Genomic DNA, 13,115 nt, shown 5'->3' on the forward strand with positions numbered 1-13,115 from the left:
TGTTTTTTAAAGTTTTGTAAGGATTTTTGCGGGTCTAATTATATTTTTTGAGGTCGATACAGCCTGAATATTTTTTTTTATTTTTTTACGTTATATATGATTTTAAAAAAATAGGACTCACCGCAATTTTAGCCCGCTTCCCCTATTCCCCCTCCCCCACACCCAAAAATGTAAATTTTTCGATTTTATTTTTTTGCTATATTTTTTCGATTTTAAGTTGGTTTGCAATTAAATTATAAATGTTCTTCTGAAGCTATTTCTTAGTGGCATTTTTGTAATTAACTATTCTAAATGGGAAGTAAGCCACAATTTAACTAAAATATGATTTTATTTTCCATCTGTAATGCGATAGAGAGAATTCGATAATCTGTGACGCACTGAAAAAAGGGTTTGGGACGATCTATATAAATAAGTCAGATTAAATTAAATTATTAAAAGATTTTTTTACCAAGCAACATTTTTGTTTAATTTATTAATATTTTGTATTTTGACAACGTCGTCCGTGGTGGACGTCGAAACGTTAATAAAATCAAAATCAATGGGAAAGTCCCCGTAGCTGGCTGTATACCATAGTTAAAAAAACCATACAGAAGTAAAAACTTTTTTGTATATTGGTATAAAAAGTTTTATTAAAAAACATAAAAGTCCTCCAAAAGGATTTGCAAAACGTTTTCTGGACTGGCAAGAACCACAAGTTCTTAACGAGCAGGGAACCATGTTGCCCTTTGAGCACTCCTAACACATTTCATCTTGTAACATCGACTTGGAGTCGCTATAATTACCACTTATTTATTATGTAAACCATAAATATCGATGTAACCTTTTTCAAAAAGTTGCTAGTTTCTTGTACGAAGCAGAACGCACTGAGGATGATCTGATTCAGATTGAAAACGTTTTGCAAATCCTTTTGGAGGACTTTTATGTTTTTTAATAAAACTTTTTATACCAATATACAAAAAAGTTTTTACTTCTGTATGGTTAATAAAATCATTTTTTAGTTAAATTGTGGCTTATTTCCCATTTATAATAGTTAATTTTTATGGACCTGAAGGTCCAGTGTACATATTATAACCTTATTTTTTTTGTTTTTTAATAGGTACGTATAACTTTTTTTTGGTGATGGCTGTATGTCTAATTTTTTTTGTGATTTGTGTATTTTATCAAAAACACATTTCTGACTTTTTTTTAGATTTTTCCGTAAGGTACGCCATCTTCAAAAATCCGCAAAACTGGTTTGTTCGGTGGTTTTTAGGGATTTTCTCCATTTTATAGACTTCAAAATAGATTATAACTCAAGGTTTTTTTATAGGTTATGTAGGTATAATTTGAAATACCTGAGTTTTTAGGGATATTCAAAAATTGTGCAAAACACCTCTAAACTCCCCAAAAACTATGTTTTTAAAGGTTTTTTGAGCGGTAACTCATACAGGCCTGGATACTGTGTATCAAAAACAAGTTTATTAATAGCAACCTGAAAATTTGTTAATATCTTAACAGTGTCTAGTCGGACAAACTTTGATGTACGGGAACACTGGAAAAGGGGAAGTTTTAATTGTTGAATAGGTTACAAGTTTCGAATGTCAGACTACGAAAACGTCCCATGTATTTTGTCGGACAGAATTTCCAACTGATTTGTTATCCTTTCATTGAACTCCCATGCAAAAATCAAACTACTATTTACCACCAATATAATTCCTGTCATTTGACATGCTCTACGTGTCGGACTTATTAACCCTGGAATGCTACCTGTGGTACACTTGTACCGCAACCTTGTTTGTAAGTTACACCAATTTGCAGTAGTGGGTGTGGAAAATATAAAAATAAACTTGTGGATAATAATATAAAATATTTTTGTATACAAAATAAATTCTTAACATGTTATCTTAAGATTGTTTCTGTCATAAGTTCTTAAAACATACATCTATAAACATTTTAGGTCGATTTTATTAGGGGTTCCACTGTACCCCGATGTAGCAGATTGAGTTTAGAAAATAAGTGTAGTAATCCATGTTTAAAATGCCCAACATATTTGTCGGACAAACATTTTTTCATATATATCATATAAAGTTTGCTACTGAATAAACTTAAAAACATCCTGCTAGTTTTCACAATCATCAAACTTGTCAGGATTCGGAGTATTCGGAGAGTATATTCGTTGGTATTACACTTTACAGTTCTAAAGTCTTCATCGCTGTCTTCGTCTATTACAGGTATAACATCTGTAGTGTCAAAGAGTTTTGTAAGATATTCTGCTGGCTTGATGATTTTTGTAAAATATCTTCCAAGCGATAAATATTATATTATGGCAGCTACATTCGAACAACAGCATAATATGGTTATGTTGCCGTTTGCGCAACTCGCATCTACAACAGTATCTATCGTTTAATGTTTAATGTTTTCCAAACCATCTTCGTTTGGCTCATAATGCAAATAGTCCATGCTGTATGTTTGTCCCCGCCCCGTTAGGTAAATTATTACCGATTAATTTTTTTGCACAAACATACTGAAAAATAGGTCCTTATAACTTATAATAAATCCACAAGGTGCCAGGCAGTACCGCGGTCAGAAAATTGTTTAAAAAATGTTTTAAATGAATTTAAAAAATCAATGTTTTCACTTCTGACAAATTTGTTTTAGATTCTGGATCAACCTGAGCAAAAAAGATGGTTTGTGATTTTTCTGTAAAATTGACTGTTGTCGAGTTACATGCAATTTAAAATTTTAAAAACGCGAAAATAGCCAGTTTCAAGGCTTAATAACTCGATTTAAAATTATTATTATGAAAGTCATAAAGTGACCAACTCAAAGTTTAAGGCCCCCCCCCCTGCAAGAGCCTGAAGAAATTTTTGTCATTATTTTATTACTAACTATTATTTTTAATAATTAAAAATGAGCGATCAGCACGTATTGATGCTGCCGTCCGCGAGAGAGATGTACAGTACAATGTACAATACATTGGACGTTTTAAAAAAATAAAAAAGGAATTTTAGGGTTATATGTATTGTACACTCGACCTACGGGTCTATTAAAAAGCAATATGTTTTGTAGAAGCCTCATAAAATTTTTAAATTAATTGTAACAAAAAAAAATAGAAAAATTGACGTTTTTGTGGGGGCAGAGGGAGGGGGTGGTGGGCTAAAAATGCGATTAGTCTTATTTTTCAATCACATATAACGTAAAAAAAGAAAAAAAAATGAAGGTACAATCATTACAATAATATTACAAGAGTATTACAAGAGTCATTACAATAAGAAACAATTACAATAGTAAAAATTGAAGGCACTCATGGGAGTGCCGACAGAAGTGAAAACTTCTTATAGTATATAAATTACAAGCTCAATGATTTTTCCCCATCCAAAAAGAACTGCTATACCTATATCATATTCGCGATGCGTATGCCCTATGCTATTTATGTATACATACACATAATTTATATCCGTACAAAATTTATCTCAGCGAAGTGATGACGGTCGCAAATTCAATACTTTTTCCCCATCCAAGAAGTGCACAACGTCCCTAAAGAAATTTTCAATTCAAAAATTTATTTGTCGAAACGATGAAGGTGGCTAATTCAATAATTTTTACCCATCCAAAAAGTGCACAACGTCCCTCAAGAAGTTTTTACTTCAAAAATTTATTTCATCGAAGCGATGACGGTCGCGATGACGATCGCCAATTTAATACTTTTTTCCATCCAAAAAGAGCACAACGTCCCTAAAGAAGTTTTCACTTCAAATGTTTATTTCGTCGAAGCGATGACGGTCGCTAATGTATTACTTTTTCCGATCCAAAAAGTGCACAACGTCCCTAAAGAAGTTTTCACTTCAAAAATTTATTTCGTCGAAGTGATGGCGGGCGCTAATTTCATAATTTTCCTCATCCAAAAAGTGCACAACCTCCCTCAAGAAGTTTTCACTTCAAAAATTTATTTCATCGAAGCGATGACGGTCGCGATGACGGTCGCTAATTTGATACTTTTTTCCACCCAAAAAGAGCACAACGTCCCTGAAGAAGTTTTATATTCAAATGTTTATTTCGTCGAAGCGATGACAGTCGCTAATTTATTACTTTTTCCCCATCCAAAAAGTGCAACGTCCCTAAAGAAATTTTCACTTCAAAAATTTATTTCGCCCAAGCGATGAAGGCCGCGATGACGGTCGCTAATTCAATACTTTTCCCTATCTAAAAAGTGCACAAGGTCCCCAAAAGAAGTTTTCACTTTAAAAATTAATTTCGTCGAAGCGATGACGGTCGCGATGACGGTCACCAATTCAATACTTTTTTCCCATCCAAAAAGTACACAACGACCCTCAAGAAGTTTTCACTTCAAAAATTTATTTCTTCGAAGCCATGCCGGTCGCGATGTCGGTCGCCAATTTAATACTTTTTCCCATCCAAAAAGTGCACAACGACCCTAAAGAAGTTTTCAGTTCAATACATATACGTACAAAATTTATTTCGCCGCAGAGATGACGGTCGCGAAATAAATCCTTTTTCCCCATCCTAAAATAGGTTTTACATTTATTTTAAATTTAAATACTTCTATACAATTTATATCTACATACAAATAACATATAGCATAAGCGATGACGGTCGCGATGACGGTCGCGAATTCAATGCTTTTTCCCCTATCCAAAAATCGCACAAGGTCACTAAAGAAGTTTTCACTTCAAAAAAATATTCAGGCTGTATCGATTTCAAAATAATAACTTAAAAAACATGGTTTTTAGGGGGTTTAAAGGTGTTTTGCCCAATTTTTGATAATCCTAAAATACTCAGTTATTTCAAATTATACATAATCTATTAACGAAACCTTAAGTTGATCTATGTTGCAGTCTATAAAATGGAGAAATCCCCAAAAACCCCCTAAAAAACAGTTTTACTGATTTTTCAAGATGGCGCACCTGACGGAAAAATCTGAAAAAAATCAGAGAGATAGCTTTTGATAAAATACACAAAATGCTAAAAAAATTGGACCTGCAGGCCCCTCCAAAAAAAGTTATAGGTTTTAAAAACATTAAAAAAAATTGAGGTTATGTACACTCGATCTATGGGTCCATAAAAAATGGACATGTTTTGTAAAATCCTCAGCTATACGTGTGAATTTTTTGAAATTTTTAAATCAATTGTAACCCAACTAAAACAATTAAATCTAAAAATCTACGTTTTTGGCTGTGGGGGGAGGGGTAAGGGGGATGGCGAGCTAAAAATCCGAGCAATCTCATTTTTTAATTGCACAGAACGTAAAAAAATTAAAAAAAAAAAATTCTGGGAGTGAGGGCATTTTGCCTATCTTAACGGGGGTACCCCCTCTTTGTTCGATTAGCAAAAGGCTGATGAAAACAAAAGCACATCGATATCTTTGGAAACTATTGCAAAATTGTCTCGCGTTGGTACAATAGCTTTCTGTACAATTAATAAATCGGCATCCTCTCTGGAGCTTTGAAAACAAGAATATTGATGTTCAATATTTTTTGTCAATTTGGCAATAACTTTCTTTACAGTTGTAGTAAGGGTCATGTACTTTTCAAAAATAATTTCAGATTGAAAGCTTTAAAAACATTTAGAAAATGAGTTCATATAAGAGCTCAAAATTGTGTTTAATTTATTACTTTTCAAGTTCGTTATTAAATATATGTTAGGTAAGTTGTTCAGAAAAAAAATATGACTTTTTATAAATATTTTTTAAAATATATTTTACGGTTTTCGAGTTAGGTCCATTTTTTGATTTTTCTTATTTTTCCCAAAAAGAAGTCGTTTATTGAATTTTGAAAGTTAAATATGTTAGTGCGTCTTAAAGATTACATCTTGAGCTTTAAAAAAAGCACCTACAAAATTGTAATACAGTGCTTTAAACTTGAGTAATATACTTTTAAAAATGGTAGGTAGTAACTCTGTAAAACTACGAAGTTTTCAAAAATTATATTTTTTGAGACAACGTACTGAATAAAATTTTTTAAATTTTTTTATGAATGAATCTTCGTTTAGTACGATGTTTGAAAAGTATTTTGTGTAAGTTTAAGATTTGTATAGATGAAATTGTATTAGTAACACATTTTTAAACAATTTTTAAAAATCATTCAGGTAAGTCCCACTTTCTGTCCACATTACATTGTACTTATCCATCTATTTTTTCTTTGTAATATAACTATGAAACAACCCTTAATGTTTTTATTTCATTTCCAATTTGTAAAATTTAACTTGATCAAGTAATTAAAAAGTTATGTTAAATTTAGTAAATCGCGCCCTAGGCCGATCTCTGCCGTACAGTGTGCCAATGCATGTGAAAGCGGTGAATCGTGCGTTATAAATAAAAAATTATAGAACCGGTAGATTTAATTTTAGAAAAATCTTTATATTATAAAAATGGTGTTATGAATAAAATTTTCTGAATTTTTCCATAGTCGGGTCAGTTTTTTTTCTAAAATTTTGTTTTCGTAGGTATTTTAAAAAAGAACTAATTTTGCAGTTAATTTATTTAATAAAAAATTATGCAGCTACTATTAGGGTAGAACTTTTAATATGTTGTTTATTATAGGTACATTTCTTAATGAAATTGTTAAAAGTTCTATCTTGTTAGATTTTTTCTGAAGTAAAAACTACATTGACTCCAATAGCTTTGCTAATAATTGTAATCTTTTCTGCTAAAATTGCAGTGTCCTGTAAAATCTAAGAAATAATTGTATTTATTATGATAGCGATATATTTTCTGTAATAAATATCTAAAGATTATTGGTGGTTAAGATATCAGAACTCTTTATTTTATAGTAGATATACGATCATCAATGTCTGATATTTCCAAAAGTTTTTCTACTTTTTATCATATAAAAAATAAACTTACAGCAAGCAACTTCCAAAAATCCACATTTACTAGACGGAATCCAGAGATTCGATGAACCAGTGTCGAAAATTACATTAAAGGTTTGAGCAGGAGTTCCAATACCAATTTCTCCATAATATTGAGCCTGAAAATAATTATTATCTTGTCAATTATTATACCTTATATTAGCTTTTGCTAATAATTTAATATTTCTATATTAAAAAAATACTTTTCTCTCCTAACTCTGAGCAGTAGTAGGAAAATCATTTAGGTTTCAATATACAGTTGAGTCCATGGTTCTTTACTTGTGCGTCATCGTTTAAAGCATACCAAATAGGTTGGAAATTTAATCCACGGAACAGCAAGTGACAGAAAGTGGCTACTGTTCCGGACCTGCACCTTTCACGTTTGCGGAAACTTAAACAAAACCATTCCTTAACTGTGTGAATGAGGTTAACTTTGTAAGTACATGAATGGCAAAATAAAATATATCATAAAATTTCAAACTCCAATACAAAATTAGTGAAAACAAGTCTTTGTTAAAAAATATATATATATATATATATATATATATATATATATATATATATATATATATGAAATGAAATGGTGGATGTGTGAATTGTTCGTAAGGGGATTTTTCCACATTCTCTATTTCATTTGTTTGATATATATATATATATATATATATATATATATATAGGGTGTTCCGAAAAGATTGGTCATAAATTATACAACACGTTCTGGGGTCAAAGCTAGTTCGGTTGAACCTAATTTACCTTAGTACAAATGTGTACATTTGTAAGGTTACATGTTGTAACTTAGTACAAAAAAATCGATTTTTTTCAATATATCGAAAACAATTAGAGATTTTTATTGAAAATGGACATGTATCATTCTTATGACAGGGACATCTTAAAACAATATTATAGTAAAATTTGTCTACTCCATAAAATTTTATGGGAGTTTTGTTCCCTTAAACCCCTCAAACTTTTTTGTACCTTCTAATTAATTCATTATTGTGGTACCATTAGTTAAACACAACGTTTTTAAAACTTTTTGTCTCTTAGTATTTTTTCGATAAGCCAGTTTTTATCGAGATTCGGCTTCTTTTTTAATATATTGACATACAATTTTTATGGGGGTTTTGCTCCTTTAGACCCCCCAAATGTTTGTGTACGTTCCAATTAAACTATTATTGTGGTACCATTAGTTAAACACAGTGTTTTTAAAACTTTATTCACTTTCAACTTCACCTTTTATCGAGATGTGGCTTCTTTTTCAAAATATATCTAAAAATGTAAGTTATAAATAAATTTTCAGATTATTATCAGGTGTCTATAATCATACTTAATATACAGGGTGTCCAGAAACTCTACCGACAAACGAAGACAGGAGATTCCTCAGATGATTTTAAGAAAATTTAACCCAATTCACCTAGTTCGAAAATGCTTCTGAAGGGAGCTAGAGCTCTTTGAAGATGGCGTCATGAAATTAGTTTTTCTTAAATACCTCCAGAAGGCTTCTATTTAGAAAAACGAAAATTGGTATGCATATTTACTTTTCAGCGATAAATCGATTCCATCGATTGCAAATTTCTAGTACCGGTCATAAGCGTCCGTTTTGGGTAGAGCAACGGGTATTTTATCGTATAACTTTTTTGTCCTTAACTTTTATGCATTTTTGACACCGGATTATTAAATTGTGAGGTATTCTAGTACTAAAAGGTACTCTTGCTGTAAGTCGGTAGGATGCACCGTTTTCTAGAAAAATCGATTTGAATGTTTTTCGTTTTTGGAATTTGAAAAAAAATTGAAAGAACTTTTCAACAAAAAACGAAGTATTTTACCAACATAAAGTAAGAGTAACTTTTAGTACTCGAATACCTCATAATTTAATAATCTAGTGTCAAAAATGCTCGAAAATTCAAGACAAAAACATTATGCTACAAAATAACTGTTGACCTACCCAAAACGGACGCCTATGACCAGTACTAGAAATTCGCAATTAATGAAATCGATTTATCTCTGGAATATAAATAAATGTACCAGTTTTCGTCTTTCTAAACAGTTTTTTTTTGAATTTTTTTTTTGTAATTCGGAAAGTGAAAAATTTTCAAATCGATTTTTCTAGAAAACGGTGTGTCCTACCGATTTAAAACAAGAGTGCCTTTTAGTACTAGAATACTTCATAATTTAATAATCCAGTGTCAGAAATGCATAAAAGTTAAAGATAAAAAAGTTATGCGATAAAATAACCGTTGCCCTACCCAAAACGGAAGCCTATGATCGGTACTAGAAATTTGCAATGTATGGATTAGATTTATATCTTGAAGATAAATACGCGTATAGTATTTTTACTACAAAAACGTTATTACGTAGGTCAAAATTTTTGACGTAAGAGAACTGTCAAAACATTAGAATGTGACTTTTCATTATTGCCATATTTTTACAAAAGTCACATTCTAATGTTTTGACAGTTCTCTTACGTCAAAAATTTTGACCTACGTAATAACGTTTTTGTAGTAAGAATACTATACCAATTTTTGTTTTTCTAAATAGAAGCGTTCTGGAGGTATTTAAGAAAAACTAATTACAAAACGCCATCTTCAAAGAGCTCTAGCTCCCTTAAGAAGCATTTTCGGACTAAGTGAATTGGGTTAAATTATCTTAAATTTACCTGAGGAATCTCCTGTCTTCGTTTGTCGGTAGAGTTTCTGGACACCCTGTATAAATATATGGTGGATTCGACAAATATTTAAAATATCAAAGAGGCAAAAAGGTTTAAAAACCTTAAAAAGGTTATTGTGTTTAACTAATGGTGCCACAATAATAATTTAATTGGAACGTACACAAAAGTTTGGGGGGGGGGGGTTTAGGGGAACAAAACCCGCATAAAAATTTTATGAAGTGCACAAATTTCACTTTAATTTTTTTAAGATGTTGCTGCCATAAAAATTCCACATGTCCATTTTCAATAAAAAATCTCTAAGAGTTTTCGATATATGAAAAAAAAATCGATTTTCATTTTGTGACTTTAATGGCCTGTAACTTTTTTTGTGTGCACTATTGTATATAAGTAAGTGAGGTTCAATCAACCTATTGTTGACCCCAGACTCTGTGGTATAATTGATTACCAATCTATTCGGGACACCCTGTATATAACTTTTAAATGCAAAAATAGGAAAAACCCAGCAAAAATCCAACAAACTGACAGCCACAAGTAAACAAACCAGTAATTGTATTTAAAATCTAAAAACGTCCCCAAGCGTCTTTTGTGTACCTATCTTTTTTCGATGTAGGTACTGAGTCTAGAGCGTTCATAAAAATAACATTTGTCTTTAATTCATAACAGGCGGTAGCTGGTTTGTCTTTAGTTTCATGAGTGGAAGACAAAGATGCTAGACAAAAAGCATGTGATTCATCTCGCCGGTATTAATGACGAACGGATTAAGAACCATGGATTTAACTGTACAAATTGGGTCTATGTATTCAACATGTAGGTATATCGAAGCGAAGATCGGTGGGATATACGCATTTTATCAATAAAATTCGATATTTTTAAGACATTCCAGAAGCCGCTACAGATAAAATGTTTTAACAACCCATTAATCATTCCGAATTAGTGGATGGATAATTAGTACAGTTAAAATAATTAAGACGATAATGATTTAATGAGTGTAATTTAAAGTTTTTTCTACTTTAATGACAAAAAGCAAGCTCATTAGCAGAACCCAATTAAAAACTATTTTGCACATCATATTTGAAACATTATTTGGTTGAAAAATCTCATTTTTGTTGGCAAAAAAATTTATTAATTTGTCTGGACTACATTACAGTTCTCTTTATCTTAAAAGAGATATATTACTATCAACATTAACACAGTGTTACCAAACTTAATTTTGTTATTTTGAGTGTAAATTTTCCCAGCGACCTCCGAGGGTACAATACATTTATTATGCTTATATTCTTATTTTAATCAAATATAAAAGGCTTAAACCACCTATTGAATAAACTTATGTGTGTCCTCGTTTTAAAAAAGTATAAAAACGGAAAATCCCGTTGATTTTTATATATAAATAAGCGTTTTTTTTAATATAAAGTTAAATGTAAAGGGTGATTCATGCAAGCATAGTATCTATAGTCCACAGGCTTCATTTTTAATGAAACACCCTGTATATTTTTATATTTTTAAAAGCTACTTAACAACCTGATCTCAACGAACTATTTCATGTATGGTCTTTATCTATATGAATATTACAGGGAGAAATTTTGAAATTATAGGTACAGTGTGGAAATCACTTATGGAATAAAATTATTTGTGTCTTTATATTAGAAAATTATAAAAAAACGCTGGAACGCTTCAACTTTTGAATTAAAATATGCTCTTTTTAAACATAAATTTAAATGTACAGGGCCACTCACGCAAGTCTAGCATAGTCCATCATCTTTATTTTTAATATAATGCTATGTATATTTTTATGATTTTAAAAGCTTCTTAACAACTTTTTCTTAACAAACTATATTACGTAGGGTCTGTTATGAACACTAAAAGGTGAAATATTTGAAATCATGAAATGTAGTAGCTACACCACCAATAAAATTATAAGGAAATAAAATACAAAACCCAATACAGAGTGAGTTTTATGTATGGAAACTCTCAATTATCTCGGAAACGGATTATGCAGCCGATATTATAGTGATAATTACATTGTTGTCAGATCTTCCGTTTTTCTGGAAATCTAATCAACTTTCTTTTGAAGTCCATAAGAAATACTGATTTATTTTTCATGCGATATTCCCCATACCTGAATGTCATAGTTTCGAAGTTATTGCTACATTTATTAAAAAAAAAAAAAAAAAAAAATTGAACAAATTATAAAAATCAATTTTTTCGGCCCGTGTAGACCTTATTTTACGTTATTTGGATCATTAGGAACAAAAAAGGTCTTTTGTAATTTTTCTCTAAAGTTAATCGTTTTCGAGTGATACATTTTACACTTTTTAAAACTGAAAAAAATCGAATAATGACGATTTTCAAGTTTCAAAAACACAAATAATAGTTATTTATGATATACTTAAGTATTAAAAGTACCCGTTTAATATAAGGCACGCATGTGAAAGTTTGCAGAATGAGCGAAAGCGAGTTCTGCAATTCACATGAGTGCCTTAAAAATGTACTTTTTAACACGCATATCATACAATATTTTTTCTACAAACGTAATTACAGGACAACATCTACAAAAACTTTTACTTCAACTTGACTGACATTCCAATTTTATAGTTTTTGACATTACATCAAAATTGCATATACGGTCAATACGAACTGCAGTGCCTTAAAAATTTTTAAAAGCACTAGTGCTTTAAAGTAGCATTTTTAACGCTCGTATGGAGTGCTAAAAATTGCATTTTTAATACGGTTGTAGAAAAAAAAATATTTTTAAAACTGCGGAGTACCCAAATGCAAGCTAAAGCCTTGTTCTAGGGGCTCGCTATTAAAATTTTTGGCACGTTTTATTCTAAAATATTGCTTTTTAATAATTGTTAATGAAGCGCATATGAGAGGACGGGTGATCGAGCTGCATTAACAACTAAAAACAATATTTTAAAATGAAACAAGTTCAAATTACTTGATAACTGATAAAATAAGGCTTGAACTTGAATTTGTGTACTTTGCAGTTTCAAAAATAATATTTTTGATTTGTGTTTTTGAACCTTAAAAATCGTCATTATTTGATTCTTTTCAGTTTTAAATTGTTTATAACTCGAAAACGATTAACTTTAGAGAAAAATTACAAAAGAACTTTTTTGTTCCCAATGGTCCAAAGAAGGTAAAATAGTACTGGGCCGAAAATACCGGGCCGAAAAAATTGATTTTTATAATGTGTTAAAAATTTTTTTTTAATAAATGTAGCAATAACTCTGAAATTATAGCCTTTCGGTATAGGGAATATAACATCAAAAATAATCAGTATTTATTAAGGACTTCAAAATGCAAAAAATATACAGGGTGTTCCATTTTAAATAAGAAAGTTAATTAGATTTTCAGAAAAACGGAAGATCAGACAACAATGTAATTATCAGTAATAATTGCACAAGAGCTCTAAAATTCTATATTAATTTTAGAGATCGAGTGCAATTTGTTGCGGTTATTTCATGAATAAAACTGTTCAACACCACAATTTTATTGTAATTTATTTATGTAAGTACAAATTAGTACAATTAAACGCACAGTTGTTATAAATATTAATTTGACGGTTGAAAGTCATCACTTTTATAATTTTTAAAACATTAAT

The 13,115-nt window shown here is 30.5% G+C and overlaps 1 protein-coding gene across 1 annotated transcript in view; it reads right to left on the reverse strand.

Annotated features, from left to right (window-relative positions):
* The window catches only part of LOC126879633 (cathepsin D-like), a 49,226-nt gene that overhangs the window by 21,500 nt on the left and 14,611 nt on the right, over positions 1–13,115 (reverse strand). Inside the window, exon 3 of the mRNA XM_050642818.1 lies at positions 6,842–6,965. Within this exon, the coding sequence (XP_050498775.1) occupies positions 6,842–6,965 (124 nt within the window). The remainder of the gene's footprint in view (positions 1–6,841; positions 6,966–13,115) is intronic.

This window comes from Diabrotica virgifera, chromosome 2 (assembly GCF_917563875.1).
Source record: "Diabrotica virgifera virgifera chromosome 2, PGI_DIABVI_V3a".
In the NCBI taxonomy this organism is placed as follows: Eukaryota; Metazoa; Arthropoda; class Insecta; order Coleoptera; family Chrysomelidae; genus Diabrotica; species Diabrotica virgifera.